Source organism: Tenrec ecaudatus, chromosome 1 (genome assembly GCF_050624435.1).
Source record: "Tenrec ecaudatus isolate mTenEca1 chromosome 1, mTenEca1.hap1, whole genome shotgun sequence".
NCBI lineage: Eukaryota > Metazoa > Chordata > Mammalia > Afrosoricida > Tenrecidae > Tenrec > Tenrec ecaudatus.
This window is the reverse complement of record NC_134530.1, coordinates 155004585-155032475: the sequence shown is the minus strand read 5'-3', so window position 1 is coordinate 155032475 and position 27891 is coordinate 155004585. Positions and strand designations below refer to the sequence as shown.

The 27891-nt window shown below is 43.4% G+C and overlaps 1 protein-coding gene across 1 annotated transcript in view; it reads left to right on the top strand.

The window, feature by feature from the left end:
- TBX15 (T-box transcription factor 15) overlaps positions 1-27891 on the top strand; it is a 119896-nt gene that overhangs the window by 48925 nt on the left and 43080 nt on the right. The window contains exons 2-5 of the mRNA XM_075560053.1: positions 14251-14464; positions 20912-21013; positions 22607-22778; positions 24012-24179. Coding sequence (XP_075416168.1) covers positions 14251-14464; positions 20912-21013; positions 22607-22778; positions 24012-24179 — 656 coding nt within the window. The remainder of the gene's footprint in view (positions 1-14250; positions 14465-20911; positions 21014-22606; positions 22779-24011; positions 24180-27891) is intronic.

Here is a 27891-nt window from a genome sequence, read left to right as displayed (position 1 = left end):
TGATTCTGAGCACTCTGAGGGTATATCAGGGGTGTTCAATAAGTGTGTGGAAAATTTTCATTATCTTTTAGCTCCGTTTTCCCAAAGCCTTTGTATTTCCTAGGAAGGCCATCTTCAGAGCACTCAAGTAATTTCCTGACCATTCCCCCCTGCTATTTTATGTTTTCATTGCTATGCACGGCAAGCTTCACATAAATCATGGCTCCACAAGAACATATACATGTACAACAACATTGAGGCAGACTGGCTTTCTGCAAAGAGGCATCCAACCAAAGGGTGTCCTCTTGAGGAGGAAGCAGACCTTCAGAGGAAAGTCAACTTGACCCTCATTCCCTGAGAAGAGGAGTGCTTGACCCACAGGCCCAGGTGCTCAGGAAATCTCCTGTCGGCCTGGGACACAGTGCCATGTCCAAAGAATCTAAATACAGTTCAGGCTGGGTCATCACGACAGATGCTGAACTGGCATTGCGACTGAAATGGGAACCCTGACCGTGTTTAAATGCCACAGTCCCTGGCTCACAGTCTTCCTCGGTTGGGATGGGAGAGGCAGTGCAGGGCCTGATGGGGAGGAGGGCAGAGCAGTCTTGGCAAGGAAATCCTGCTGCCCTGGAGACACCACCACTCACTCAGAGGGCAACAGACACCTGACAGCACACCAGCTATTTTAGAAGTTGTCAGTTTCTGAATTGCTGACACACTTGGAGGACACTGTCTCTTCAAGGGTCACGCTGCCCCTTCAAGGTAGGTAGGCTGGGGGAGAACAGAGGCATGCTAAGGTGCTGGCAGAAAAATGAGTGGACAGAAGCAATGTGGTCAAGATGAGCCTAGGAGCCAGGGATGGAGTTTGGAAGAACATACTGCCTTTGCGATTCAGAAACCACCTTCTACCATGTAGACTTGACGCAGAAGACCCCCACAGCAAGCCTCCTGCCATTGAGCCATTAATTCTGATTCATATGGCCTCGCAGGGCAGACCTGAATTGTGCTTTAAGGTTTCTGAGACTGTTATTCTTGACGGGAACAAACCCCCCACTCTCTCTCCAGTGGAGCAGCTGGTGGGTTCAAATCTCCAACCTTGTAGTTAGCGGCCCAATGAGCAATCCACAGCACCACTGGGGCTCCTCCCCCAAAGACCAAACCCAAATCCACTGACCCAAAACCTCATTCCAACTTGTAGCAATTCTATAAAAAAGAGTAGAATGACTGCTTTATGCTTCTGAGGCTACAGATCGTTACAAGAGTAGATAGTCTCTTATTTTTCTCTCAGAGCACTGACCTTTCAGTTAACTAACTGATGCTTAATCCACTGTGTCACTAGGGCTTTTCCACAGAAAACCATGTTAGGCAATCCTTTGCCTTGCTCCCCCTACCCCCTCCTCTTCTTGAGCATCATCAAAAATCCACGCTGGGTTTAGCCTCCTTGGACTCATTCCTTACTGGGGAGAGCTTCAGAGGAAACAATACAGACAGGAGAGACTTGGGAGTTGGGTGTTGCTGGAGGGATCAGGGAACTTATGACGTGAGTGTGGGTCTCTCAATTCGGCACATACCTTAAGCTGGGGCTCATGGGTTTTAATAGAAAGACATTGTTCTCATTCCAGTGAATCCAGGGGTTTTGTTTCATTCTCAATGCTTTCCCTGGGCCCCCAAAGTGAGCTTCTCTCTGTTGTCATGACATTTGAGTTCAGGGTTCCCGAAGGTGGTCTGGATGGTGGAGTGAGCTGAAGTGTTGGGGTTAGGCGCATTCTCTTGTTTAAGTTTCGATGACCTTAGATGTACAAAATAGCTACAATGCTCAGTGCTCAGGCCGCGCACCAGGCTCCTTGGGGCTCTCACTTCTAGGCACCGGGTTGCTTTTGACTCCCCAACAAGTATTTTCCTTATTCTGAGCCAGAGGCTGAGTGGTACTGACAAGGCTGTCAGTTTGCCGTCAAGAGTCCTTCCAGCCTTCTGGCTCCTGCTGCCTCTTTCACCCTGTGTGGGACTGTTCTGTGGGCTACTGGTTGACTTTTCTGCTTTTCTGTTCAATGCTAGTTTGCTTCCCCGGCCCCTTCTCCTTTTATTGAAAAACCCAGCACTTATCTTTCCTCAGTGAGCTGCCCTGTTCCCTCTATTTTCCGATTCTAAACTTTTCTAATGTGGCAGCTTCCTGGACCAGGAGACTTTCCCTGATGAGTCCCACACAGAAACAGAGTTTTACATTCAGCATCTTTGCTGTTTATTTGCTCCCCCCCACCCTTTCCGTCTTCTAACATCACTTCGTTCTGATGGTTTCCACTCTAGGCCTTGAATTATTGCCTTCATCATGTGATCTTTTCCCATTCAACATGGACAGTTTTCTTTGTTGGGATTCATTTTTTTCTATTTGAATAGGATAGAGCTCTCTGCCCCCCACCCCCAGATACAGACAAGGAAGTGGTTGAGAAAAGATCAAACTTTTGCGTGTACCTCCCTTTCCAGTGGGCTGCTAGCTGCAAGGACTGCAGTTTCGACCCACCAGCTGCTCAGAGAGAGAAAGACGAGGCTTTGTGTTCTCTGGAGATCCCCTTGTAGAGGGGTCTAGGTGATGAGACGAGGCAGTCAGGGTGCGATGGAGCACCGATGAAAAATACAACTTTCCTCTAGTTCCTAAATGATTCCTTCGCCCCCCTCCCCCCACTATCATGATCCGAATTCTACCTTGCCGGTCTGGCTAGACCAGAGGATGTACATTGGTGCAGATGGGAACTGGAAACACAGGGAATCCAGGGTGGATGATACCTCAGTACCAGGGGCAGAGAGAGAGTGGGTTGGAAAGTGGGAACCAATTACAAAGATCTACATGTAAGCTCCTCCCTGGGGGATGGACAATGGAAAAGTGGGTGAAGGGAGACATCAGACAGGGCAAGATGTAACAAAATAATAATTTATAAATTATCAAGGGCACATGAGGGAGTGGGGAGCTGGAAGGGAGAGGAAAAAAAGAGGATCTGATGCCAAGGGCTTAAGAAGAGATCAAATGTTTTGAGACTGATGAGGACAATGAATGTAAAGATGTGCTTTATACAATTGATGTATGTATGGATTTTGATAAGAGTTGTATGAGTCCTAATAAAACGATTAAAAAGAAAAACAAAATAAAAAACCAGCAAAAATAAAATCGAAAAAAAAAAAAAAAGGTCTATAGCCTCAGAAACCCAAAGGGGGCATCTCTGTCCTCTAGGATTGTTATGATTCAGAATTGACTCAACAGCAATGAATTTGGACAGTGTGGTTCAGATGAGGACATTGGCTCAGAGTGGTTGAGTCACTTATCCAAAGCCACAGGTCTGGGTTTGTGTAATTTCAAGGAAAGACTTCCCTACTTCCCCTACCTTACACCATCACTGTAAACCCCCATAAAGTGCCTCACTCCAGACTCCAGGGGCATGAGGTTGGGGGGGGGGCTGTTAGTGCAGCAGATGTCTATGCAGGAGCTGTTGTGTTTGTGAAGGATGAGATATCACAGTCTCTCTGTTAGCATCACTAGTGTTAACATTCGTGGAAGGGCTTGAAGTCTCATGACCAACTAGCAAGCATCTTCCCTCCCTGAAAGGGACTGCTCCTCCCTGAACAGACAGCCATGAGCAGCTTGAAGCTCAGCAAAGATTTCAAGCAAGGTCCTGCCAGTCAGTTTCACTCAGGGTCATGGCCGGAGAAGCTGGGAGGAGTCATGGATTTGAGGAGGTCACCATGTTGGGGTTTCATTAAGAACATGGCATTCCGTTGAGACACTTCAATCCTGGGGATGGTATTGGATCCTGGAAGAAGATCAGAAGAAGGTAGCACTCAAGATTCCTCATCTGGCTCCAGTCTACTATTTTAGTTCTTTCCTGGCCCTGTCCCTTCTATTTTGCTAATCACACATTTCATTAATTCACTCACTAATTTGTTCACTAACATTTGATTCCATAATTGGTACAAGACACTACTCCAGGTACTCATTGGTATCCTCTGAATGTTCTAATAGATTTTGTTGCTAAGCTTCTGCTACAAAATTCTCTTTTCTTTGAAGATTCTTCTGTTACCCCAGGCTCTGCCTTTGAAATGTTTCATTTGACTTAGAAAAAGACTCTTGACTAGAAGAGATTCTCTTAGCTCTAAACTCCCATAATGCTTTATCGGTACTTCTAAATAGTAACTAAAACCAAACGCATGCCCTCGAGCTCATTCTGACTCCCAGCAGTCCTGTGGGACAGAGCAGAACTGTCCCCGTGGGTCTCTGAGGGTATAAATCTTTACAGGAGTAGAAAGCCTCATCTTTCTCCTGCACAGCAGCTCATTACATGAAAATCAACATTTTTGTATCACTTTGATGGTTGATGAAGTATATACATTGTAGCAAGCACATAAAGACTTCACATGGCGTTCATAGAAGTTAAGAAAATAGTTCCCAGTGAAAGTCCTTGGGTTGCTTACTTTCCAATGAATTGAACTCTCCCAAAGCATCTTAGAACAAGCCTGGAGATCTGCCTCTGAAAGTTCGTAGCTTTGAAACCCCAATGGGGCTTACAGTGCTGTCGTTAACTATCACGGGTTACTAAGGATATCCTTATTTTCACAAATAAGGACAAATGTTTACCAAAGTTTAGGCTCTCAGAAGTTGACCTGTCCAAGGTCAGATTGCTGGAAAGACAAGACGTGAATGATAGAAGTCAATCGTTGGATCTCAGTCTCTCATGTGGAATACGACATGCTGGGTCTCGACTCTCCTACTTTTATTGGATTTCTTGATGGATTTGCCCGATCTCTCTAGTAGATTTTTTATGACCCTAAGATCATGGCATCTTAGCGCCTTGCACATTGCCAGGCCCAGGATGGATAATCAATAATTATCTGCTAAGTAAGAAAATGATCAATTGAATGAATGAGTGTACTGGAAAGGTTGTTATATAGTTGCCACTCTTATGCTCATTAAACAGGATGGCACTCTATATTTGGCGTGATGGATTGGGTGGGTCTTAAACTTAGTATAGCTGGTGGTCTCGTAGATAATTTGAAAAGTAATTTGTCTTCCTGGCTACACTCACTCACATGCTTGAAATTGCCATTGTCTTCAAAAGTCATAGTTATGCTTGTTGCTTGGAAATTGGCTGATTAGTTTTTCCCCTTTAGCTCATTATCATGCATTTTTTATTATGCTCAATAGGGATAATTTAGTAACGTGTAGGGTTTATAAGTCCTTCCAGAACCTTTGAGAAAGGACAACTTTTAATTTTACTTTAACTGAAAGACCATTTCACTAGATATGTTGAAGTTCTGTGGCTGAGATGGAGAAGGTGGGGGAAGATGAGAAGCAGTTGTGGTTGCAAATAAGCACTGGTTTGGTGATGAGTGAATTTGTCACCTCACCCAGAAAAAATGCCACGTGCCTCAGGGAGGGGCCGTTGACAACTGTGGGCTTGCGATTAATGAGTAAATCTTGAAGACCACCCAGTCCCTTAGACTCAGCACTTGAAGGACATCTTATGCAAGCTCTTTATATTGGATGTTGCCTTGTGGTTTGTGGCCAAGTTTTGATTATTTCATCTTTTCTACTATCTGTACTTTGATCAGGAATATTTTTGAACCAAAAGTTGGTCCCACAAATATTAAGTTTACAAGGAGCATGAGATAGAAGATGTGAAATGAAGACTGTACTGGAAAAGTCAGGACTCATAGAGTGCCCCTTACTCTTCCTGAGAATTGTAAATCATTGACACATAACCTTACAAGTTTATTTGGCTCCTTACTATTTATAAAGTCTGTTCACATGCATTACTATTAGGGTTCTCCTCAAGCATACTCGTAGATCCCTATTTAAGACTATTGAAAACTTTTGGGCCCTGCACACTGGTCTAAGTTAAGCCTTCATGGAACACATTTCACATCAGTCGGAACTACTCCAGCTGCTTCTTCCTGTCTTTCAGTGCTGTCATCGCATCTCTGTCAAAGCCCAAGCATCTTCCACACCCCTCTAATGTTGTTTTGCTGATTGGTCTATGTTAGAATAAGAGGTGGAGTTGACATTGGCACCGATATTCAATGACCTGCTACGTGTGGGTCTCTCACCCAGGTGGAACTAGAGATGGGAAGATACAATAAAGAGGGCATTTATTTAGTAAATAATTTCATTTTAGTGACGAGAAGTTCAATATCCCTGAGCATAGTTGCAGTGAGAAAGGAAACTTTTGTCTGACCTTGGTGTGTAGTTTCACCTCTCCCCAAAGCAATGGCAATGGTGTAGTACCCACAGAGCGGTCTGACTGAGCAGCTTGGAGTTCAAAGGCAGAAGCATATGCACTTGCAGTTCTAGTTCTGAAAACTGGACAACAGCATATAATCGTCAAACTAACTCCCATCCTGCCCTGGCACTTTCTAGGTGATTTGTGTGAGACAAGGCTTTTAACCTTCCCAAGCCCCAGTTTCTCTTCTGTAAATGGCAGCAGTAATGCCTACTTCAGAGGTTTCTGTAAAAGCGGTATAAGGAATATAAATTGTCTAGTGCAGTGACAACTCCTTCATTCCCACCCCCACCCTAAACCCACCCCGGCCTTTTTGCATATTCTTGGCTATCGAAATTTCAAAATATAATAGGTTCAATGGCCTGGTAATGGACCTTTCAAATAGGGAGGGTAGACATTTGCAGGAACAAGCATTTTTGTAGCACTGGAGATGGAAGCTCTCACGCCATTGAGCTGCCTGCTCAACAAGAAATATAGGAGCCACCGGGTCTACATTTCTGCAAAACCTCTTCTTAAAAAGGGCCAAGATCCCAGGGAATGGCTCTGAGCTCTTACTGGTGCATCGGCGTCTCACTGAGGGGGTGATGGTTATCAGGTGGGGTGTGCCTTAGACAACTGGAGAGAGATGTGCTGTTAGTCTCCTTAATTGGCGTATTGGCACGGGCATTGCAGGCTTCAGGTTACCACCCCCTTCTCTCAAATAGAACTTGGAGGGCATGGAAAGCGAGAGACTCCATTCCAGTACTAGAGTCATCTAACAGGCTTGTCTGAGTATTTGCTATCACTATAAATTTAGTTTAATCCAGCCCGAGCTATAGTTCATTCCTTTGAAGTTCTGGACAGAGTATCAAATTTGGGCTTATTCCGTAGTCAGGTTCATGCCAAATGCTCTTCTTCTGCCATGTTTGGAATTACTCTACGAAAAGTCTCGTCACCAGCTTTCTATATGATGAAATCAGACAGCCCAGAACCATTTCCCACTGTACCGAGGGACTCTGGAAATGGGGGTGTACCTGAACCTGGTACAGAGTGTGCTGCCAGCCTATGAACTTCTGTGTGAATAGAAGCCCGGGCGTGGGTATCTATGTGAGCCTTGGGCTCTAGAGACTTTGGGATAAAGAAGCTAGACCAAAGAATGAGTGGCTCCCTTATCAACACCAGGTAGGAAATACCACGTAGTGTAGTTGAGGGAGTCTTTGTCAGAAAACAAGAATGATAAAATGTTTGATGATCATATGGGTTGTGACTTTATTGTTTCAAACTACTATTTTATTTGTTGGGGCAAAATTATGTCAACTGAGACCAAGCCTTGTGGAAGTGGTAATGTGCATCTAATCTCAGATGCTTCTATGCCTCCTACCTAACTTTATAGTAGACATCTGTCACCCATCATTGACCCCGAAACCAAGTTGTAGTTCATTATTGAAGCTAGGATAAAGTGTATCATATAACTCATCATTTAGCGGCAAAGCATCAAGTTCAGCTTATGGACTTCATAGCCTTGATGAGAAAACAGCATTATCATGACCTTACTTTAAATGAAAACGCTGGGGTTATTTAGAGTACACAGCCTTGACATTGTATTATACCATCAAAGATTCTTCCAGAATGTTAGCTCCATGTAGGCATGGCATTTTGTTGGTTCCTTGGTATATTTCAAAAGCCCCAAAGAGTGATTGTCACTTGAACATTTTCAGTAGATTGTCATTCAATTGAAGGGAACAGACCAATCTTCCCTATTTCTCTTCTCTTCCCCTAGTACTCTAACATCTGGCCATACCAGTTTGCTTGCAATTTCCTGAAAATGCCAAGTGCTTACTGATGTGATACCAAGAAATTTTTCCTCATCAATTCTTGTTGGTATAGACCCTATTTTTCAAGTCTCATTCAAACGTCATCTCGTGGCATTTAACTCTTTATTATCTTGCCTGTTTTTCAAAGCTCCCTCACTCTTGGCCCCCGTGTCTTCTGGAGCAGCTACCACAGTCTTTTCTGCTTGTTTGTCTGTCCTTCCTACCAGACTGTGAGCTCTTTCAGAGCAAGAACCTGGTTTATTAACTTTCATCCACAAGCATATAACCTGGTTTATAGAAAACAGAAATCTTTGGAGAAATAAAAATGGAATAGAGGATATTCTCATATGCCTGTAAACCCCGTAGGTGGCAGAATTGATGGAGTCTGCTCTGTAGCATCAATAGCATATACAGTGGGTGACATAATATGAACAGATTTGTTGTATTAAATGATGTCATTTATGTAAGTGTTGAATAGTGCCTCGTTCCAAAAGTGCTCGGTAAATGTTGACCATTAACTCTCTGACTGGGATTGTTCTTGCAGGCTAAAGATTCTTTACATTGCCTAAAGTCAACACTATCGTTATGAACAGATTAATCTGATTCTGTTTTACCCTGAAAATATAAATAAAACTTTTGATCTGGAAAATATCTTACGCCCACACCTCTAGCAATAAAGATAGCTGTTACTCAGTTCAACAGGGCACTGATTAATGGCCAGTGGCTGCTTGTGAATCAGGAAACAGGCCTTGTAGGCTGAAAAGACCAAGATCTCACTGTTGGTGGGTAGCAGATCCCCAGGAGTGAAAGGGTTTCATCCATTAAAATAATGACTGATACCTCGAAAAACATCTGTGAACCAGAGATGCAAATCACCTGGAAGATTGTAAAATATATGTCAGTAAGATCTAATTTTGGTATTACGTATTGGTTAAAATAAAAGTTGCATTATAATGTAAGGTATTTTCTACACATGGCAATGAAATCAGTTTACTGTGGTTGATTGGCAACTGTTAGACTCGGTGGTCTCTACGTTGCACAACAAATCCATCGATTAAATGTTGCAGGTATTATAAATATTAATGAATTTGGGTACCAATATAGTGATTTGAGTGAGATGAAACATGCTTCAGACATTTCACTTGTGAGAATGGGCAAAGTACTTGGAAGGTGCTGCAGAATTGCCGGAGCCGCAGGTGGGGCAAGCGTTAATGTGCTAGGCTGCTAAGGCAAAAGGGTGATAGTTTGGGTCTGTCTCGAGGTGCCTCAGAGGAAAGGCCTGGTAAACTACTTCTGAAAAATGAGTCGTAGGGAAGTGTCACTGTGTGTCTGACTCCCCATATTGAAGATCTATGAAGCTCAGCCCTGCTCTGACAGGCACTGGGTTGTCATTGGTCAGCATGAATGTGATGGCAACTGGTTCCGGATGACTGGCTCTTTTGGCCAGGGTTGGACCTGGCATCATCTTGAGGAGATGAGGCTTTGGGTCAGGTGGCAGAAGACCTATGTGCTGGTCCATCAGTCCATGTTAGTTTCCAATTTCTCTTAGTCTTAATTTCCTCATCTACAAAATGGACACTAAAAAGTGCCATGATCACTCTAGCAATTGGAAGTGTACATTAGCTAGCATGTAAAGTATAAATCAAGAACGTATTGTAGTATTGCCACAGTTCTTCATGATTTGAGAATGGGATGGTCCCTAAGCTAAACTCAAATACCTATGTGAACTGGATATTATAATATTCATTTTCATCAAAGCACTACTAGGTCAGGGTTAGTGGATGACATTATGAACTAATAATGGTGAGTATTTATTTCCCTTTTAGGGAATTGTGTATGTGCGTTTTATGGGAATAGATATGTTGGCTTGACACGATATTCCCCAGTGACTTGTAACTGGCTCAATGCAAGTTTCTACGTTTTCATGTTCAACTTCCTTGATTATGTGTAACTTTTATCACTTATGTTCCTGCTTTACTGAACTTCCCTCACAAAACCAAACCACAACACAAACAAACAAACAAACACAACCCAAACTCACTGCCATCCAGTCCATGCAGTCTCATAGTGACCCTATAGGCCACCATAGAACTTGTCCCATGAGTCTCTGAGACTGTAGCTCATTTTTCTAGAATAAGCCCCATTTCTCTCCCACAGAGAGGCTGGTGGTCTCAAACTGCTACCCTTGCAGTTAGCAGCCCCATGTATAACCAGGACACCATCAGAGCCCCTTGCCTCGATAAAGCACATAAAACATCTGATTGGCAGGGACTGCTTCTGGGTTATCCAAATGGAGACAGGAAATCACAAATTGCCAAGAATGTAAGAACTTAAAAATGCAAAGATATTTTCTGGTTTTCAAGGGAATTATTTTATTTCTGATTTGATTATTGTGTTGTTTTTATCTTCTTGACTCAATAATTGTGTATACATTCTAATTTATAGCTTATTGGTCACCCTGAAATTATTGGTCTGGTTCTCCTGAACTTACTATATAACTGTGATTTAGAAATGCATTTTAAAAGGATAAAATGTTATATTTATCAAGGTTGTTGACGTTCAGATTTTTAGTTTAAGGACATTCATTGTTCTATAGTTTCTCTCTCAGATGGATTGAACTAGTCTGGAAGTTAAAAACAAAACAAAACATATAACATTAATTTTCGTTCCTGATGGCCTTATCTAAGAAATAATTGGTGCCACTGGAACCTACCAAGTGCCCCACAAGAGAACACTGTGACAATCTGCTTCCATCAGGATTTGCAGTCTTGGCAGCCCTATGGGGGGAGTTGTGCTCTGTCCTGTAGAGTTCCATGAGTCAGAATTAACTCAATAGCAACGGGCTTTGTTTTCAAGAAACAATTGAGAACGGAAAATTGCACAGCTCATTCATGTTTTGAAAATGTGGGTGGGCGCCTTCACTCTGTACATGCACAGCACTAGGCTCTATTTTGTGAGGGAAAGAGAATCAAGCAACTCAGAGTGTTTCTAGAGAAACAAACAGCTGTCTCTGAAGATTCTCCTTGAATAGGAAGCCACTGCCTACGCCTCCATAGACCTGTGCTCCCAACCAAAGTGGACCTTCTTCTAACCATGGGTGCCCAGGACTGTGCCAGTCCGCCTGGAGCCCTCTCTGTTCTGAGGTTCCATTGAGACATATGAGGCAATGTGTAAAAGTGTGGGGAACAGCGGCATGGGATCTGTGTTGGTTTCTGATTATTTACGAGTGCTCTCAATCTCCACTTGTGCTGAGTCTCTTGAAGAAGGGTCTCATTGGGTTCTTTGATTATTTTTTCCCAAATCTAGCACCATGCTGGGCACACTAAGCACTCAATAAACACATAATTAATCAACATAATTGGGAAGCTTCTGCTTCAAATTATCTACCTGGAACCTCATATAGGACCACATGCTAATAGGTGCTTTGGGATGGTTTTGATTTAAATTGCAAAACCATCTAGCACACCCACTCAATTCTTTAACTTCTATGACACTATGAATCTGTGCCCCCAAGTCTATCCTTTCTTCCTTTAACTCATCTTGCCCATGCAGTTTTAAACTTGATGCTTCTAACGGAGGATGGCTGGGTTATTCCTAAGGAGCAGGATTGAAACAGTGGTGAAAGGGCCTGACTGATAACCAAAAGATCAGCTGCTCAAATTTACCAAATGGAACATGGGCAGGTGGGGGGTGGGGGTGGTGGGGGTCTGCTTCTGAAAAGTTCGACAGCCTTGGAAACCCTAATGCAATGGGCCAGTTCTCTGTCAGATAGGATCACCACAGATTGAGATTCACTTGATGGCAATCAGTTTGGGTTTGGGGGTTCTTACCAAGATCGCAGTATTCTTCCATTCTTTGCCATTAGAGGTGGGAGAGATGCTGAATGTTTTTAGGTCAACCCCTCTGATTACAGGATGAAAACATAGGCCCTTGTGGCTAAGGGCCTTGTCTAAGGTTATTCATTTAGCCGTTTAACAGTTACATTTTGAGGACACGTTTTATTCCAGATAATATAGTGAGTTCAGAATAGCGTCTCTATTTCCAAATTCTCCCCTGTAATCCCTATTCCAATCCCAACCTTGACGTGGCTGCCAATAAATGGTTATCACTTCATGTATAGATAGCTTTCCTTCCCTAAATAGGCACTAGGGAAAGGATTGGCCATGTTCAACATGTCCGGTGGGCCCTACTTAGGGTGTCTCTGTCCAACTGGTTCATAGTTGTAACCCTATAGAGTGAGGCAATTGCATAATACTTTGCTCCCAAAGGTGGGACAGACTATTTTTTAAGAAAAATCTTGTTTTGAGCAGTTTTAAAAAAATTCACAATCTTTATGGTCAGTAAGGAACTCCTGGGATATCACAGAAAAAAAATGAGGCCTGGGTTTCCAAGTCTGAGGAATCCGACTACTCTGCTTTACTGCGTGAGTGCTCATGTGATTCCCTCCTGCTACTGAGAGGCATGTGCGGTCAGCCTCGGAGGGAGACTTGCCCGTCAGCAGCACTTCTTACCTTGGAGAAGCAGTTCCACTTTTCAGAGCTTGAAGGAGACCGAGAATAGCTCCCCGCTTAGAGCTCTGTAGTCCACGGGGTAAAATGATATGCGTAGACATTCAAAACCTAGCTCTAAAATGTTAGTTTGTTTTCTTTGTGAAGGTGGTGTCTAGGCCCTAGTGAGTTGTGGAAACTCAAGTTTTAGTCCAGAACTTCCCCTCTACATCGGATTTGGTGTAGTTCCGCAGTGCCCTGAATGCCCTTCAGAGGGGAAGAGAGTGGGGCTGGGAGGATGGAGATCGGGCACACTTGGCTTTCCTGGCACACTGGCAAAGCTGCGGGGACTCTTGCCAGAGATGCTCTCGGATTTAGAGGAAGAAACTTGTCAGGGCTAGAAGGAAAGGAAAGTAAGGGAATTCTGGGATGGGTTATTCACAGACGTAGGAATCTGCTAGAAATCTCTAAGGTAGTTTGCCATTCTCTGCCTTCCTTCGTTCATCCCACTGTTGCTAACAACGTGTGTCCAAGAAACTCTGACCCTTGAGATCATTGGAAAGTCCGTTGCCAGAGAGACCCCGGAGCTTGAAACCTTTATTCATGGATGCACTAACTTAGGCAGGAAGCAATTGGAGTCCTGCATGTTAAAGGTGGATCCGAGAACCAGAGTCTTAGACTTGGCTTGCACCATTCATCAGATTTGAGAAAATTGAACGAGCTGATCTGAATTTGGAAAGGCAGAGGACATTCCCTTCTTGGCAGCAAGTCCTTAAAAGTAAAATGAAAACAAAACAAAACAAAAAAACACCCTATGGAAAACTCCTTTTCTGGGAAATCAGCCTCTGGTCTTCTCCATCAGTCGATACCCATTCCCCGCCCCCGCCGCCTGCCCTCCTTCTCTGAGTGCAGAAGACACAGGGAAGGACCATCTGGCTCAGCATGCCAGCTTTTTATTTGGTTGCTCTCAATCCCGACTTCCTGTTTGGATCACCCCTCCCTCTGCCCATGCTTCAGAAACCAATCAAGGTGTCTCCTGAACTCATTTATTCCCTTTGTTTCAGCCGCCTTCGCGGGTAACTTTTTCCATATGCTTACCTCCTTGCTTCACAACAGACTTTTGAAAATCCAACACGGTCTGCTTGGGCCCTTAGAAAAAGCCATTTACTTGAACATATGACAAAGTGTTTCTAAAGAACCCAAACAAGTTTTCATTACTTTTGAGGATCAGGACATATAAGTGGATGAGAAATGACCGTGCTTAAACATAAGTCCCTGATGGGCAGTGATGGTGTGGAATGAAAGAGGACATTGTTGTTAGCGCTGCCTCCTTCCTCCCCCCGCAGTGGAATGGTCTCATCTAGATTTGGAGGGAAGGGTTATATTTAATTTCTTAAAATTTGACCATTACTCGGTTAGTTATGTTATCACCTGCACTTGGCCTCATTCTGTTCAACGCGGTGACCTTGGCACTCTCCACAGTGCCGGCTATGGACCACTGTTCTTCAGCTGTTCCAACAGCAAATGCCAGATGCCATGTTGGAAACACTAACCCTGCAAGAAGGCTGTAAATCACAAAGAACAAACCATAAAAATAAAGTATCCCGAGTGCTGGAAGCCGAGGTTTCCCAGCTTCATTTTTGTTCGCTCACACCCTTTTGGGGGGAAAAGAGGGGGCTGGGGACGTGGATGCTGAGCAGTTTCTCATCTGGATGGTTTCTTTCCCAGATTCCGAGCAGAGTACTGGTTCCGACTCCGAGGTGCTCCCTGAGCGGACTTCCTGCTCTTTTGACACTCACCGTGACCTGAGCTCTGCGACTGCAGGCCAGGTGCCTGCTGCCCTGTGCCCCATGGGCGAGATCCAGGTGGAGCTGCAGTGCGCTGACCTCTGGAAGAGGTTCCATGATATCGGCACCGAGATGATCATCACCAAAGCGGGCAGGTAAGGAAGGCTGTGTCCCGTCACCAAATTCAAAGAACCAAGAACAGAGTAGGAGCCCTTACCCACTTAGTAATGGTCACATCAGCGGAGTCACATCAACCTGGCCTCACTTGCCTGCATCTGGACAGACTGGTAAAGTGCTCCTGGTGTGGGTCCTGTGATGTTGCTACTTTCCTGCCTGACCACTAAGTCACCTCTGTTTCTGCAAATCGTCCTCACCTTCAAGTGCAGTGTTGCGAACACAGGAGACCCTTGCTGTCTAAGGGGAACGCGGTGGCATCGTGGTTACTTATTGGGTGCTAACTGTTAGGTTCGCAGTTGATAAATCACCAGCCACTCCCATGAAGAACTAGAGTTTGGGGAGCCCACAGGGCTGCTCTCCCCTCTCCTATGGGTGGCGGCCAAAGTCAGAGTAGGCTTGATGGCCATGATGTGCTTTCTTCCTTTTTGTGTGTGTCTTAGCAGCTAAAAGGTACATTTCCAAAGCAAGTGCGTACTTCTCTGTCGAATGTTTTCGAAAGAAATAATCTTATGCCAAACAGCAGTTTGCACCCCCGAAGGCACTGAAAGCGGCCAGACGTTACTTATGTAGGATTTTGTAAGAATTAGGCTTGGTGCACATTTTGAGCCCTATTTGTGATCCCTTGCATTTTTTGTTGGCTTGAAATTATTACCAAGTATTCTTTTCACTGTGGAGGAATTCTGGCAAGATATTTAACTAGTGTGACGTGTTTTAAAAACACAATTTCTCATGAGACAAAACTTTCAGTGAATTTACTCCTTGTCTTGTATCATTTAATTTTTGATAGTTTAGTATCTCTATAGTGCTGGTCACTCCACGTAAGTTAATTCATTTAAACTTGACTATGAGATAAGCTAGTTTCATCCCTTTGATGGGTGGGGGTGGGGGCGAGAGCCTTGAAATCAGTCATTAATTTGAATAAGGCCACATGGATAAAGCTCCAGAATTTCAGAAAAATCTATCCAACTGATCTTAACTATGTATAATTCTGCACTAAGAAAGACTTGTACCAATGTGCTCGACACAACGGATGATTGTGTGGATCGTGATAAGAGATGGAAGAGCCTCCAATAAAAGTATTTAATTAAAAAATCGTGCGGATGGTCCAGAACTGGGTAGTGTTTCTCTCTGCTGTGTGTGGGGTGGCTATGAGATGGAGCACACTAGCTGGTGACAATTAAAGAAGCAAAAGGGTCAGAGCTCAATAGTGTGGCTTGTTTACCCTGCCTCTAAATGCTGATGAACCAATAAACAACTTATAACACACTTTAAACTTACCATAAAAATCTATATTTTACTAAGTCATAGAAAACTGTCCTATTTATTTCCTACATGAAAAAATAATTTATATTTAGTAAATAAAATTATTTAATAACCATCTTTTCAAGAACTACTTGACTCAATATGTTTCTTTAAAAAGAAAAAGAAATACTTGTACTTCCTGCACCTGGGATTAAAAAAATGAAAATAGTTTACAGCAAATGAGATCTGGACTGAATCTTTTGAGTATATAGGAATAATTGATTGAAATTGAGAAAAATGCTACTTTGATTTTTTGAAGTCAATCTATGTAGTCTCATGGAGGCCTAAAAAGATCCATTTTATTGCTTATAAACAATTTTGATAAACATGGACACTTAAAATAAAAATAATGTTCTCACGGATCAGTTGACTTGAATGCACGTTGGTAACTCCCCAGTAACATAGAATACTGCAAAAATCTCAGGCTGACGTGAACACGAAATCTTGTTAATTTCTTTCTCTTTTGGGACTGTCCTCCTTACCCAATTTTAGTCATGATGAAAACCATGAAAAGGCATCTTAGGAGGAGGAACTGCAGAATTGCCTCTTTTTCATTGCTTGACCTTCACCCTACGCCTTCACCCTACTTCTGTTGGGCACTTGGGGTTGTTAAGGTTTGGAAGAAAATAACAGTGCAAAGAAAATCCTCCCCCAGTTAGGTTCCTTATAGAGGGAGGGTGGGGGTGGTGTAGGGAATTCATTTGGTGAGAGGAGAAATCAAAGTACACTTTCATATTTCCTATAAGATACTCCATTTTTTATTTTGAGTATTCCCTGTAGCTCCACTGGGTATATGTCTCCCAGTCCCTCTCATTCCTGATACCAGGCTTCTTACTCAGTAAATTACACTTCAGTACACTTTGTTCATTTAAGACTATTCTTGATATATTTCCTGCAACTTCCTTTCATGATTTCTTCCATAGCATTTTATTTCCCATGTCTCTCTCTTCACAAATTTACTTTTATTCACGAAGACATAGCTATTTCAATACACTTATACGGTTTATTCTTTAGTCGTATTGGAATACTTCATTCAGGTTTAGAAACTACACTTGTGGCTTCTGCATTCACAGCTGTGTGCAGCCCTGGTGGTGTTGAGACTTTATTCAGAGTTCTGTATTCAGAGTTTAGTTACAGAATACAGAATGCAGTTCTGTATTCAGAGCTGTGAGGGGCCCCGGTGGCTATGTGTTGTGATATTAATCACTAAGTCAGAGTAAGAGACCATCAGCCACTCTTTGGGAGAAAGGCAGGCCTTTCTACTCCTGTAAAGAGTTACAGTCTCAGACACCCATGGGGGCAGTCCTAGCCTACCCTGATCGAGTCCGAATCAACTCGATGGCAGTGAGGGAGGAAGTGAGTTTTCAGAGCTGCATGTTACTCTGCTCAGAAAATTCTGAAACACCTCAGAAGCATATAAAGAAGGATTTCTCATCTAGGAGTTTACTCCATCCTCTCCCAAATGATTTATTTCTTTCCACTTCATTTTCCTTTCTATGTAGTTTTTTTTTAAATTACAATTTTAATTAGAACTCCCACTGTCTTAGAACTTTATTGGCACATGAACCCTTCTCCGTATTTCTCCTCTGAGAGTCTTAGTCACTCTTTGTCCCAAATAGAATTCTGCAATTTAGAGCTGCTGCCGTTTGCAGAACTCCCAGTCTTTGCAGATACTAACACAACCTGTACAATCAGCACCACGGACAGAGGTCCTTGGAGGGATTAATGGATTTGGAAGACAGAAAAACTGGCTGATATTTAGCTGCAATATTAAAACCAAACATACATCTTATTTTGTGGAGTATAAAAATTTAGTTTTTCTTCAAAGTTATGATTTCACTTGGTATTCTGTGTTAAAATTCTGGGAAAGGAAAAAAAGGCAACTTTTGGTAAATCATTACAAGAATTGAAACACAGTCAGGGAACTTTAAAGCAGGGGGTCATGGTGGGGACCTTGGAGAGTCCCATTCCTTTGTTGTGTAGTTGACAGCGTTAAATGACTAATCCAAAGTCATACGGCCTATGCATTTTAGAATTTGAATACTGGGAAGAGGTGAGTAACTTCTCTACTCAAGGTCAAATGCCTCCTTTTCTCGAAGTCAACAAGAATAAACTCTATCTGTCTCAAAGAAACACAGTCTCTGTAGGTGACTGAAAGGAATCTTGCTTTTAAATTTTCAGGTAACAAGTGAGAGGACTCTGTCCCAATTTTTAATACGATGCCCTCTACCCATTTCTACATACAGGTCAATCATGAATCATGGTTATTAAGAAGGGAATCACACAGTCTGGATTTAAATGGATAGATCAAGATCATCAAATATTTGGACAGAATTAATGTGGTTTGACGTACCTAACCCATTGTGAATGTTAGACATGGTCATTATGAGTAGGCCACCATCAAATTTCATTTGGCTGCTACTAAAATGTAAGACTTTCTAATGAAGCTTGCAGAAGAGGGAGGGGCATAGAAAATGTAAAACAGTATGCCAGTATGAGCTGGAGAGTACTACAGTGGGATTGTGGGAGTGCAGGCCTGGTTACATGTTATTCTTTGTGATTTTCTGAAGACTTATCCATCAATAATATTAAGGGTCTATGCCCTGGGCCTTCCCTCAAATAAGGCTATGATGTCCCTGGCCTAATGTCACAAGGCATTTGATTTTTGAGTTGCTTTCTTAGGAGGAGTTGTGAAGTGTGTCACAGGCAGCCTCACATGTAACCACCAGTATAGTTTTAAAAGATGGCTGTCTGAGGTCGAGGTATGGTCTATGACCATGAAATGGAGCAAAGCCAATTAAGCCATATATGGATCAAGCCTGTGACCTTGACCTCATTAGCACCGTGCTTTGCCCAGCTCGACTAACTGGCCCCAGATGGTTAAGCTTATAGCTGTATTTTGCATACAAGTATCCCCAAGGCACATTTGGACCAACCCAACGTTTTGAACGGAGCCCTTTTTATGTCTGGTCCCTAAGAGAAAGGCACACAAGAGGGCTTGATGTTTTTTCCTTTCTGGTGGTTACAGAAGAATGGTCAGCAGTATACTGGTCTTCTTGAAACTTAAAGCCTCTTTCGGGCTGTTCCCTCCCGGCCTCTCTGCAATTAGAAGAGTCGTTGTAAAGTGCCATATCCTGACCTTGCTTGCTTTGGCAAGTTTAACAAGCCATTGTGGTAGAAACAAGGTGTTGCCAGAGGCCACGAGAATTCGTTTATTACTTGCTCACAATTTTGCAGTGCTCTTTTTCTAACACACATGTTGGTAGCCTGAGAATCTCAGAAAAGTATATACATTGCCAAGCATTCAACAAACAACAAACAAAAACAGAACTCATCTTAGGTGACTCTTTGGGAAGAAATAACACTTTACTTTTTCTCTTCCTGAGTGATTATTTAGAGTAATCTTTCTCAACAGACGCACTCAATTGACATTCGCTTACTGTTTGTGTTTTGTACATGAAATCCAGCATAAGTGAATCTATAGAGAAAGCAACTGGGTTAGTAATTCCCAAGGGGCATGGCCAAGCAGTGCTGGTGATGTTGTGCTTATGAGTTGGGCTGTGAACCGCAAGGGCTGCAGTTTGAAACCACTCACTGTTCTGAGGGAGGAAGATGGGCTTTCTACTCCCGTATCGAGTTCCACGCTCAGAAACTCACTGGGGGCCGTCTGTCCCGACCGATAGGGTTCCCGATGAGTCCGCATGGGACATGGCAAGGGAGGTTGGGGGTCAATGGGGAGCTAACAATAAAGAGTATGAGAAGACAATCTTCTGAGATTGATTGAGGTGATTTCACAACTCTTAATAGGGCATATGACAATAACACTATTAAAAAAGTAGTGAAGTACTGATTGATATGGTTACAATATGAATGCAACTTGAAAATAAGTGAAAGAAGTCATATGCAAGGGCCTCATATCAAGTGATTCCATTTATATAACAAAAAGATTTTCACGGTCACCAACAAGAAGAAACCCCCTGGGCAATGAGGTTTCTTATTGTGGGTGACTATGGAATATTTTATTTTCCTTTGGGTAATGAGGTGGGGATCATGGTAGCTTACCGCTTCGCCTGTGGGCTGCAAACCACAAGTCAGCAGTTCAAAATCAGCAAGCACTTCGAGGGACAAGGATGATGCTTTCTACTCCTGTAAAGAGTTACCTTCTCAGCAATCTACAGAGGCAATTCTACTCTGTGCCATAGGGTTGCCGTTCGTGAGAACTGACTTGATGGCAGGGCGTTGGAAGGTTTTTGTGTTGGTTTTTGTAGTGTGAAGAGTGTAAGAGTGTAAGTTATGCCATACTTGATAGCATATGTGAGAATATGACAGTCTAGTTTGCAACATACATGTCAACACACCTATCTTCACATGCTTATGTGTCACATTAAATATAAACTAATAATGAAGTTATTTACACACATTGTTATTGAGAAGGGAATGACACCATCTCTATATAATCGGTCGGGGCTCTGGTGGGGCAGTGGTTACATTTTGGGCTGCTAACTGCAAAGTCAGAGTGTGAAACTGCTAGTCGCTTCTCAGAAGAAAGGGCTTTCTCCCCCCATAGAGTCACAGTCTTGGAAGCTCACAGGGGCAGTTCGACCCTGTCCTGTAGGGTTGCTCTGAGTCAACAGTGACTCAATGGCTGTGAGTGAAATGTATACTTTATAAGGAGTCCTACTGGTGCTGTCAGGTAATCTCAAATTTGGTGGTTCAAACTCACGAGCTGCTCCACGCAAGAGAGGTGAGGCTGTTTCTGTAAATATGTACTTCTTTGGGAACCCTATACAGGACCACTATGAGTTGGAATCAACTTGATGCCACTGAGTTTTGTGTTTAAAATATATATATATAGACTAACATAGTATGAGCCTTATTAGGGTATGAATAATCAAATTGGCCAATTTCAGTTAAGGAGAGGTACTGTTTCAGCAATTTAAATCCCCGGCATATTTTATAGTGCTAATTGCCAACATAAGAAAAAAATCTGCCAATTTTTAGAATTGAGGTACACTGGGTGTTAATGTGCTGAAAGCTCCTAACAAGAAGAGACTCTTCAAGTTTTACTTCTGCCACTCCTCCATTTCTTATTGCTGAACTCACTGCCTTCTTGCACTTCCTAGGAGAATGTTTCCTGCCATGAGAGTGAAAATTACTGGCCTCGACCCACACCAGCAGTACTACATAGCGATGGACATTGTTCCCGTGGACAACAAAAGATACAGGTAGCAATGACCATGGGCTGCGGAATTGGGGGCATCACCCACATTCCAAAAGGCTTCTTTAGACTTACTGCCGGAAGCATCATCACAGGGCCCTGCATAGGGAAAAACGAATGGTTGGAGATGCCAGTGACCTATGCATTAACCAGTCACTAGAGGCCGGAAATTAGAGATCAGGCATGGGAAGGTCTGGAATCCCCCCTAGGTCTTCAGAAAGAGTAGTCCTTTAAGGTCTCCAAGGGGAGTGAGTAACTAATTCAATTAGCCTCGAAAATAGTTAAGAAGTTAACACTGTGTTTATGAATGCCGGATGAAATGGAATGATTTATTTTGGAGAAGGTAGGCACGGCAGTATATTATGTATCTGACAGATTATGGCAGGTAGATTGGGGTAGAATCTCTAGAAGAACACCTAATTAGGTAGAATAATTGTTCATTAATATGAGTTGGAATGGATTTGCTAAGTAAGTTCTTAAAATCACTAAGAACCCCCAAAGCCTCCACGTCTCTTGGATAGCTGATTTGTAGTTCTTTTCAGTGACAAGTAGTGACTTATGGATCATTGAGCTCTGAGTTAAATCAGTGAATCATGGCTCATTTTTGAGAGACGTTAAGTGTGAGACCTTGACCATAAACCCATGCATTTGAAGGTGAGAGATTAACGAAGAAGACCGGAATTGATCTGGAAGTGTGGGGAGCTGGTCAGAAATAAGTGGTCTGGATTGTAGGATTTAGGAAAGAAGGTGCTTCCGATCTGTTTCACAGGACACTGGGAGCTAGGATTTTAACTGAGTGCTTCTTTTTGCTGACCCAGGCCCCACATGGTGCTTTAGAACTGAGAAGCAGCAAAACGACAGACTCACGGGGCGAGCTAACTGAAACTATAGGGCTATTAGCAGAGTCTCGTAAACCGATCTCCTTTGCTACTAAGAACATCGCATATCCAATTGCCTTGCGGGAAATAGTGTAGAATATGATGAAGCTCAAAACCAGGTTCATCAAATAGATTATTTGACAGTCTTCCTGGGAATAACTGAACGAAGTGAAAAGTATTTCATCTCTATAGAAATGCCTCCAAATTCAGATTCTTAGCAAGCGAATGGTTAGCAAGTGGGAGACTTGAAGGTTGTCTGCACCTGGCTGTTTTAGAGGACAGTATGGAAGGTAGTTTTAGTAAGAAACAAAGTCCTGAATGACTGGCCGAGGGATTGTATGGTTTGCATTTGCAAGGCGAGAGGATGCAGCAAAACACCTTTTCCCTTGCTCGGCACGGGCGTTGCCCGAGTGCCTTCCGGGGCATTTGGCAAGGAGAGGGAAAAGAGAGAAGGGGCTGGGTCTTCTTAGGAGAGGTAACATTGACCATTAACCAACTTCTCTGCCCTCCCCCAACCTACATGTTCCTTCATTTCCACCTCGGTCTCATTTCCTTTGGTGTCTCCCTTTCTCTTTTTCGCCTTTGGATTTTCTGTTTCACCACAATTACTTCCTTGTTTCTGGTATCTCTTTCTTATCCTCTCTCCCACCCATCTCTGTTGTTTGCTGGGCTTCTATCCCCCCTGTGCACCTGTCTCTGAGCTCTCTTCTCTCCCCCTCCAGATACGTGTATCACAGCTCCAAGTGGATGGTGGCAGGCAATGCCGACTCCCCTGTGCCCCCAAGAGTGTATATCCACCCTGATTCCCTAGCTTCTGGAGACACGTGGATGAGACAGGTGGTCAGTTTTGACAAGCTCAAGCTGACCAACAATGAACTGGATGATCAAGGACACGTGAGTCAAAGAATCTTATCTCCCCTTTTTACTCTAGAGAAAAGTAGTTCAAAGACTTTCCAGACAGGTAAAATAAGACACCGGATGCCATTTTTGGTCTTAAAAATGAACATGCAAGTTTGTTTACTCACTTGTAGAAATTTGACTTAGTAGAAATCCAATATCTATCAAACATCAGTTGAAATGTTTATCAAACAAAATCCTTGTGTTACAAGAACTTACAATTCAGTCAGACGTGGGGGATGGGGGTACGGAGTAAGACAGGAGTACATGACACTTTAAAAAGAAGTAGAAGAAATAACAGCATTCAGTAGATTAACGTACAAGGCAGTAACCCAGGGCATGCAGTTGAAGTGACAGCTTTGGCTGACTGGTCGAGGAACTTATGAAAGAAGATTAGGTCTGACATCTTCCCAGGTGGAGCTGGAGCACAGCATACTGTAAAGTAGGTGCTGAGTTCCACTGAAGTCTAGGGTCCATACTGGGGGCTGGGAGTGGATGGAAAAGAAAGTAAAACCATGGTTTCTGTCATCAAGGACATGACCGTTTCGAGAGGGGCGGGGTACATACCTGCATTCATTTTCATCCCACAAGAAAGAAGCTCCCAGAAACACAACCAATGCCAAAGAATAATACATAGCATTGAAAGGCAGTAGGCATGCTGAACGTTTCAGGTTGGAGCAAACAGCTTGTCACCTGTAGGAAGGTCTAAGAACGTCTAGTGGCATGCTGTTCAGTGGTACCAGCGTGGCCATTCGGAATTCACCCAGTCAAAGCAAACATATTGTGCCCACTCTTCCTGGCTGAGATACTGCTCTGGCCCCATCTGATGCTATCCACTTACTCATCCGTCCTGCCCTGGGCATGGACAAGTAGCCCCTGGATGGAACAGATAGTCAAGGGCTCAACTACTAGCCCCAAATTTGGCTGTTCAAACCCACCCAGAGGCGCTTCAGAAGCCAAGCCTTGAGAGCTGCCTCCCCAGACTTGCCACCATCAACATTCTGTGGAGCTCAGGTCTGCTCTGACACAGGCGGGCCACCATGAGCCAGAACTGACTTGACAGCAGACAACAGGCTACATACACAGGCTTCACGTTTCCCGTGCATCGCACTTCCAATCTGGCCTCTTCTGGAGGTGCTGCCATCTTCTGCCTTATTTTGAACATGAGCTTGGAGAGCTATAAGGCCCGTAAAGCCAACCTTGCTAAGAAATGCTCTCTTCTCATTTCAGATCATCCTGCACTCTATGCACAAATACCAGCCCCGGGTTCACGTGATCCGCAAGGACTTCAGCAGCGACCTTTCTCCCACCAAGCCTGTTCCAGTTGGGGATGGGGTGAAAACGTTCAACTTTCCTGAGACGGTTTTCACCACGGTCACGGCTTATCAGAACCAGCAGGTGAGAGGCTGTGCATGGGAGTCTTCTGCTGCAGTTGCTTTTACAAGGGTTTCTTGTGGCTTTTGGTAAGAACTACTTAGTCCTTCTTGATGGCACTGATGAGCTGGAATGTGAGACCCCAGGCTTGCTGCGCACACAGGACCGTGTGACGACAGCAATGTCATGTCTAGGAGCAGCTGGGATGGTCCAGCTCTAGATCAGAGATGCGGTCTTCGACCGAGAGCACCCAACCTCAGGTTATTTTCATGTTTCTCTGTACTTGCACCTGTGTTCACGATCTCCACCACACCCCGGCCAAACTTTAGTCATCAGGGATTCCTTTACAAATACTTTCCTTCTTAGCTACAGTTTTCTGTCTTCCTCCACCATGCCATGTCAGACTCAGTAAGATGCTCATACTTCATTTAAGACTCGCCATTTTCATGTACACCTTCAGATTAAATTTATCTCCAGGTGATTAACAGCCACACCTAAAATCTGATTTTGTTTTTATGTCTGGGATACATACATTTATCCATTCCACAAATATTTATTGAGAATTTATTTTCAACAACTTTATGCTTACACTTAATATAGAAATGGAATGGATTATGACTTATTTCTCCCTTAAGGAAAAGGAATCTTAGTCAAGCAAAAGACATGTGAGTATGTAATGATACTGTGGTGGAAGAACACAGAGGCAAAGATGTGAACAGGTTGTTTCTTGGTTTGGAGAATGAGGGAAGTATTCCTGGAGAGTCTGAAAGTTGCCTGCCATTAAGACCCATGAATAAACTAACCAGGGTAACATGGGGGAAGTACATGGTGTGGAGAGAAGGGAGGAGAGGCCAGGTCTGGAATTATTGTGAATATTCTAAAGAGTGGTGTTTAGAATAGTGCTTTGAGACAGGTGATTTAGTGAATTTACTACCAGTCTCATTCTATGCAATTCCCTAAAAGTTATGTGTGAAATCCAGTTGGATTGTATCTCATCTTTTTTTTCTTAATTTTAATTTTTTCCTATGTTCTTTTTGCTTTATTTTTTGTATTTTGCTAATTTTTTCCACTTCAGGTTTTTAAAAATCATTTTATTGGGGGTGCATACAACTCTTATCACAATCCATACATACATCAATTGTATAAAGCACATTTGTACATTTGTTATTTTCATGATTCTCAAAACATTTGCTCTCCACGTAAGCCCCTGGCATCAGCTCCTCATTTTTCCCCCTCCCTCCCCACTCTCCCCTACCTCCATCTCATTTTTTCATACATTGCCTGATTAATTGTGTTCTGCTGTGAAACTTCTCAGGAACAAATTAAACAGATTTTGCTCGTTTGTTTTTTTCTTGTCCTGCTGGAAAACAATATACTTTTACTTTGGGGCTGCTTAAAGCAAAATGAACTTACACTTTTCTCCTCCATATCTTTTTAAAAATTTTAATAAATCATTTTATTGGGGCTCATACAACTCTTATCACAATCCATACATACATCAGTTGAGTAAACCACCCTTACACATTCGTTGTCCTCATCATTCTCAAAATTCGCCTTCCACTTGGGTTCCTGGAATCAACTTAGTTTCCTTTTTTTCCCTCCCCTCCCTCCCCACTCCCTGCTCCCTCCTTCCCCATGAACCCTTAATAGTTTATAAATTATTATTTTATCTTATCTTACACTGCCCGGCATCTCCCCTCACCCACCTTCCCATTGCCCATCCCCCAGAGAGGAGGTTCCACGTAGATCCCCGAGATCGGTTCTCCCCTTACCTCCCGGTGTCGCCACTCTCACCGCTGGTCCTGAGGGGTTCATCTGTCCTAGATTCCCTGTGTTTCCAGATCCCTACTGCACCACTGTGCATCCTCTGGTCTAACCAGGTCTTCAAGGCAGAATTGGGATCATGATAATTGGGGGGGAGGAAGCGTTCAAGAACTAGAGGAAGGTTTTGAGTTTCATTGTTGCTACACTGAACCCTGAGTGACTCATCTCCTCCCCAGTACCCCTCTGCAAGGGATGTCCAGCTGTCTAGAGATAGGCATTGGGTCCCCATCACGCACTCCCCTCATTCATGGTGATGTGATACTTTCCCCCCTGCCTTTGTTGTTTGAAACCTGGTCCCTTCATCCCTTCATGATCACACTTCATGTTGGTGTGCTGCTTCCATGTGGGCTTTGTTGCTTCTGGGCTAGATGGCCGCTTGTTTACTTTCAAACCTTTAAGTCCCCAGGTGCTATATCTCTCAATAGCCAGGCACCATCAACCTTCTTCACCACACTTGCTTATGCACACATTCATCTTCAGTGTTTCAACCATCACTCTCACATTAAAAGCAACAGAGAAAAAAATATCTATTTATTAAATATATATCGACTGCTTAGTATGAGCCAGGCAGGTGAAGGGAGTTAGGTAATCTTTGGCTCAGATGGGAAGCGCCTTTCAGTGTTTTATGGTGCATGGTGATAAGATTCTTTCGGCATTCTCTACCTTCAGAGGTATATAATGTGCAAACGTCTGTTAGTCCAATAACTAAATGTTCAGTACCATCAAGCTGTCTGATTTTCCCAGCAGTTTTGAGGTTTCTCTACCGAGTCTACTCTGATTTTCTGAGTGAGGACCACATTTGATCTAAAGGAGAGTATGAACTTTAGTTTGTTTTGGGAACTATTAGAAATCTCCTAAACTCTCCGGGATTTCTTAGATAGTAAAATTGCAGGAGTGCTACAGAAAACCTTAAGAGTTTAAGTTCTGACTCAACATCTAGCGGCAGTATAGACATGGCCCTCGAAGCTATGCCTTGGTATTCTCCCTGGGTCAGAAGAGTAGGAGTAGCAATCAAAGTGTTTGGACAGCTGATGAGACCTTTCCAATTTCAGTTTATGTGCTGCTGAAGCAAGCACATGACTCGACCTTGCCAAGACTAGTTAAACCACTATTTTTAACCACAGGTTTTCCAGGAAGGCAGAGACATGGCAGTAAGTATTCCAACTTGAGGATTTAGCTGGTCAAGCACACTAGCACACTGAAGACCCTGTGTGTACTTGGACCCTGAACCTTCTGCTGCCTCACTGTGTCCAGTCCCAGAGGCCAGGAGAGCAAACACTGGAACCGCAGTCACACTAACGAGAGAGACACACCTTATAATCACAAGGAAGGAGGAGCAAACTTGAGGGTCTGAAATCAATTTTACCGCCTCTATCCTGGACCACATGCACTGTGCCTGACTGAGTCCATTCTGCTCAGGGAACTGTTTTGTCTACGTGTGGGTTGGAGTGGGGGATGATGATGACCTGGAGGCAGGGTATCATGGTTAAGGTCATGGGGTTTGGCAGGAGACAACGCCTGGTTTGATTTTGACTTTCTCACTGACAAGCTGTATGACTTTGAGCAAGTTTTGAATCCCTCTTGAAACGTGTGTTTCCTGATCTGAAAATGTACCGCACAGTTATGAGGAGTGGAGAGGGCATACATACATCCGGTGGCTCACTGGCAGCGACTGACAGTAGTTGGTCTACCTTCCTCCCCACTGGGTCTGCGCAGGCATGCAGGAAAGTGGGGAGTAGAGGATGTTTGAAGGGAAAAGGGGAAAGTTGGTTCCCGGAGGAGTTTTGCTGGCTCTCAAAGGGATTAGAATCAATAGGTAACTGCTTTGATCTCTCCGTTCTCATGTCATGTTGGTGAATTCATGATGTGCTGACATTCAGAATAGGTGAGTCATGCTCAATTTCTCCAAGTT